This window comes from Penaeus chinensis, chromosome 8 (genome assembly GCF_019202785.1).
Source record: "Penaeus chinensis breed Huanghai No. 1 chromosome 8, ASM1920278v2, whole genome shotgun sequence".
Classification (NCBI taxonomy): domain Eukaryota; kingdom Metazoa; phylum Arthropoda; class Malacostraca; order Decapoda; family Penaeidae; genus Penaeus; species Penaeus chinensis.
Window position 1 is genome coordinate 34,269,554 of NC_061826.1, and position 4,898 is coordinate 34,274,451.

A 4,898-nucleotide genomic window follows, 5' to 3' on the forward strand; every position below is an offset into this window, starting at 1 on the left:
AATTTTCTTTCCCCCTTCTTCCCTCTCGCACTTATCTCCCACCCCTACCATTCCCATTTACCTATTGCAATAATACCCATTTTCCCTTCCATTTATTATTATTAGTATTTCTCTCTCTCTCTCTCTCTCTCTCTCCTCTCTCTCCCCTCCCCTCTCTCTCTCTCTACCTCTCTCTCTTTCCTCTCTTCACTCTCTCTCCCTCTCCCTCCCCTCTCTGTCTCTCTCCTCTCTCTCTCTCTCCCCTTTTGTCTCTCTCTCTCTGCCTCCCCTGTCTCCCTCTGTCTCTCTCTCTCCTCTCCTCTCTCCCCTTTTCTCTCTCTCTCTCCTCTCTCTCTCTCCTCTCTTTTCTCCCCTCTCTCCCCCTTCCCCTCTCCCCTCCTCTCTCTCCTCTCTCCTCGTCTCTCTCCTCTCTCTCCCTCTGCCTATTTCCTCTCTCTCCTTCCCCCCCCTCTCCTCCTCTCTCTCCCCTCTCCCCTCTCTCCCCTCTTTCCCCCCTCCCTCTCTCCCCCCCCTTCTTCTCTCTCTCTCTCCCACCTCCCCCCCTTATATCTCTCTCTCTTCCCTCTCTCCCCCTATCCTCTCCCCTCCCCTCCTCTCTCTTCTCCTTCTCTCTCCTCTCCTTCTCTCTCTCCTCTCTCTCTCGTCAACTCTCTCTCCCCCTTTCCCCCCCCCTCTCTTTTCTCTCTTTTCCCTCTCGCCCTCTTTCTCTCTCCCTCTCTTCTCCCTATCTCTCTCTCTCTCTCTCTCCTCTCTTTTTCTCATCTCCCCCTCTCTCTCTCTCTCTCTCGCCCATTATTTTCCTCTCCCTCTCTCTCCCCATCCCCTATCTCTTCTCCTCTCATCTCCCCCCTTCCTCTCTCTCTCTCTTTTCTTTTCAAAAACCTCTCCCTCTCCTCTCCTCTCTCCCTTTTCGCCCCTCCCTTTCTCTCCTTCCCCCTCCTCCCCCCCTTTTTCCTTTTCTCTCTCCCCCTCTCTTCCTTTTCCCTTATCCCCCTCTCTCCCTCTCTCTCCTCTCTCTCCCCCCCTTCTCTCCCCTCTCTCTCCTCCCATCTCCTTTTCTCTCCCAAACTCTCTCTCCTCTCTCTTCCCCCCTCCCCCCCCTTTTTCCCCCTCTCCTCCTTCTCTCCCCACTCTCTTCCATTTTTTTTTTTTTCCAAATGGGCCCCAAAATCCCACGGGTTAAGCAAGAGACCGTCCTGACCTCCTGGATGGCGAAGTTCGACATGATCATCAAAGGTAAGTCGATTCCAGTGACGGTTTCGTTATGGTGTGTATGGGGGGGGGGGTTGAGGGGAGGGTGGGGTAGGTATGTTGTGTATGGTATGGGGATGTGTGTGTGTGTGTGTGTGTGTGTGTGTGTGTGTGTGTGTGTGTGTGTGTGTGTGTGTGTGTGTTTATATATATGTATATATATATATATATATATATATATATATATAAGCGATATCTTCTCCGAAAGGAACTCTTGGGTTTTCCAAACTTAGGAAATGTAATAACTAAAGTTTGCGCTGATAACCTAGGCTGTGCAACTCGAGATTGAGGCGTTTTGTCGAATAGAAGTGCCGGGAGAGATGGCTGGAAGGGAGGGCTTTGTGTGCGGAAGAGGGGCGCGGAAACAGCTTGATAGATAGAAGGGTGGAGGGAGGGAGAGAGAGGGAGAGAGAGGGAAAGAGAGGGAGAGAGGGAGAGAGGGAGAGAGGGAGAGAGAGGGAGAGGGAGAATGGAAAGATAGGTAGATAGGTAGATAGATACGGAAGAGGAAAAGGAAGGGAAGATCAAAGAAAAGAAGGGTAGAGTAGAATAGAGTAGAGGAGATAAGAGAAGATATAAGAAGATATAAGAGTAGAGAGAGAGAGAGAGAGAGAGAGAGAGAGAGAGAGAGAGAGAGAGAGAGAGAGAGAGAGAGAGAGAGAGAGAGAGAGAGATAGATAGATAGATAGATAGATAGATAGATAGATAGATAGAAGATAGATAGATAGATAGATAGAGAGAGAGAGAGAGAGAGAGAGAGAGAGCGAAAGTGAGTGCGAGCGAGCGAAAGTGAGAGCGAGCGAGCGAAGAGAAGGAAAGAAAGAGAGAGATGAGAAAAAGACACGGAAGGAAAGAGAAAGAGAAAAGGAGATAGATTAAAGAGAGTGAGTGAAAAGTAAACATTTATAAGTGCGTGTTTAAGTGTAGACCCATCTTTCATCTTCCACGTCAGAATATATACACACCTCCCCCCCCCCTTTTTTACAGGAGAGAAATCTGAACTTTCATCTAATAAACACATATCTCAGAGCAAATTCATTAAACTTTTTTGTCGCTATGTCGGAGCCAGCAAACACGCTATTTGGAAAACTTTAAGAAAACTTAGACATCATCTGAACTTAGCCAACCAAGTACTAAACTTATATCGTTCTTTGTAGTGAATGTTCAGACCTAGAGAAGAAAGAAAGAATAAAAGAGAAAGAAAGAGAAAATATATAATAATAAAAAATAAGAAAGAATAATAAAGAATAGAAGAGGAGGGAAATAGATAATAATTGTGAAGAATTAAACGCATTTAGAAGACGGAGGTTATTCTCGTTGCAGTTGTAATCTGGTGTAGACAAAGCACTCATAAAATCGCAAGCACAAGCACGTTAATGCAAGCTTTTGGGATAGAGGAAGGGGTGGGAGGGAGAGGGAGAGGAAGAAGGAAGAAGGAGAGGGAAAGGGAGAGGGAGAGGGAGAGGGAGAGGGAGAGGGAGAGGGAGAGGGAGAGGGAGAGGCAGAAGGAAAGGGAGATAGAGAGCTAGAAGAATACAGGGATTGAGATAGATAGATAGATAGATAGATAGATAGATAGTGAGAGAGAGAGAGAGAGAGAGAGAGAGAGAGAGAGAGAGAGAGAGAGAGAGAGAGAGAGAGAGAGAGAGAGAGAGAGAGAGAGAGAGAGAGTAGAAAAGATATGAATGAGAATGGATATTTTCACAATGCAAGAGATGTATTTAACCAGTCTTGATTATATCTTCACCACATATACATGTATTTCTGACGAAGATATAATCGGTTAAATACATCTCTTGTATTGTTAAAATACTCATTCTCATTCATACCTATTCTTTATTTATCAACATGAATACGGTTCAGACCGAGTGAGACCGAGACTGACAGACAGACGGACGGACGGACGGACGGACGGACGGACGGACGGACGGACGGACGGACGGACGGACGGACGGACGGACGGACGGACGGACAGACAGACAGACAGACAGACAGACAGACAGACAGACAGACAGACGGACGGACGGACGGACGGACGGACGGACGGACAGACAGACAGACAGACAGACAGACAGACAGACACACACACACAGACACACACAGACACACAGACAGACGAACGGACGGACAGACAGACACAGGCAGACAGACAGACAGACAGACACACACACACAGACACACACAGACACACAGACAGACGAACGGACGGACAGACAGACACAGGCAGACAGGAAGACAGACAGACAGACAGACAGACAGACAGACAGACAGACAGACAGACAGACAGACAGACTACCTCGCTGTCCCCATTTCTTCATGACCTCTTTCTTCCTCTTCTTCTCCCATGAAACGCTTCTTCCGGTCGTGCAAATACCATGATTTCCCAGTTCCTCCCAATTCCTGTTCTTCTCTGCCATCTTTTTTCCCTTAACCTTGTAAGCGGTGATCAGACTGCAAGGATTTCTGTTTATTCTTTTACTGTATTTCCTTTTTATCACGTGTCCTGCTTCTTCTTCTTCTTTATCTTCTTTTTTATTTTCGTTCCGCTATGAATTTCCTTTCTTGTATTCCGCTCTTTTTTTTTTCTCTTGCATTCGTGTTTTTATTCCTCTCTCACTTATTCTCATTTCCCTTTCTTCCGTTCTTCTCCTTTCCTTTTCCTCTTTTATTCTTCTTGCTCTTCCTCTACCCACTCATCGTCCTCATACCCTTCCACTCCTGTTCCTCTTCCTTTCCAACTCTCATTCTCTTCCTCTTTCATTATTATCCTCTTCCTTTCACTAACCTCCTCTTCCCCTTTAACTATCCTCCTCTCCGTTTTCTGCCTCGTCCGTGTCACCTTATTTTTTTCCTCTTTCTTCCACCCTATCTTCTTCCTCCTCTTCCTACTTCCCTTCTCACCGATATTTCTCTTTCGCTTCCCCTTCATTTCCCACCTATCTTCCCCTTTCTCTTCCTTCCTCACCTATTTTCCTCTTCCTCTTCCTACTTCCTTTCTCACCAATCTTCCTCTTTCTCTACCCCTTCCTTACCCACCTATCCCCCTCTTCCTCTACCATACCCACCTATCTTCTTCTTCCTGCTTCCCTTCTCACCAATCTTCCTCTTTCTCTCCCCCTTCCTTACCCACCTATCTCCCTCTTCCTCTTCCTCTTCCTCTTCCTACTTCCTTTCTCACCAATCATCCTCTTTCTCTCCCCCTTCCTTACCCACCTATCTCCCTCTTCCTCTTCCTCTTCCTCTTCCTACTTCCTTTCTCACCAATCTTCCTCTTCCTCTTCCTACTTCCTTTCTCACCAATCTTCCTCTTTCTCTCCCCCTTCCTTACCCACCTATCTCCCTCTTCCTCCTCCTCTTCCTACTTCCTTTCTCACCAATCTTCCTCTTCCTCTTCCTACTTCCTTTCTCACCAATCTTCCTCTTTCTCTCCCCCTTCCTTACCCACCTATCTCCCTCTTCCTCCTCCTCTTCCTACTTCCTTTCTCACCAATCTTCCTCTTCCTCTTCCTACTTCCTTTCTCACCAATCATCCTCTTTCTCTCCCCCCTTCCTTCCCCACCTATCTCCCTCTTCCTCTTCCTCGCTGCTCTGATCATCAATATCCTCTTCGCGCCGTCTCTGTCACCTCCCGTCATGTTGAAACCGGT

General features: G+C 47.1%; 1 protein-coding gene across 11 annotated transcripts in view; it reads left to right on the forward strand.

The window, feature by feature from the left end:
• The first annotated feature begins 1,180 nt into the window (after positions 1-1,180).
• LOC125028317 (calcium-dependent secretion activator-like) overlaps positions 1,181-4,898 on the forward strand; it is a 127,270-nt gene continuing 123,552 nt past the window's right edge. For all 11 annotated transcript variants that reach the window (XM_047617779.1, XM_047617781.1, XM_047617788.1 and 8 more), the window contains exon 1: positions 1,181-1,236. In XM_047617779.1, coding sequence (XP_047473735.1) covers positions 1,209-1,236 — 28 coding nt within the window. In that variant the 5' untranslated portion in view covers positions 1,181-1,208. The remainder of the gene's footprint in view (positions 1,237-4,898) is intronic.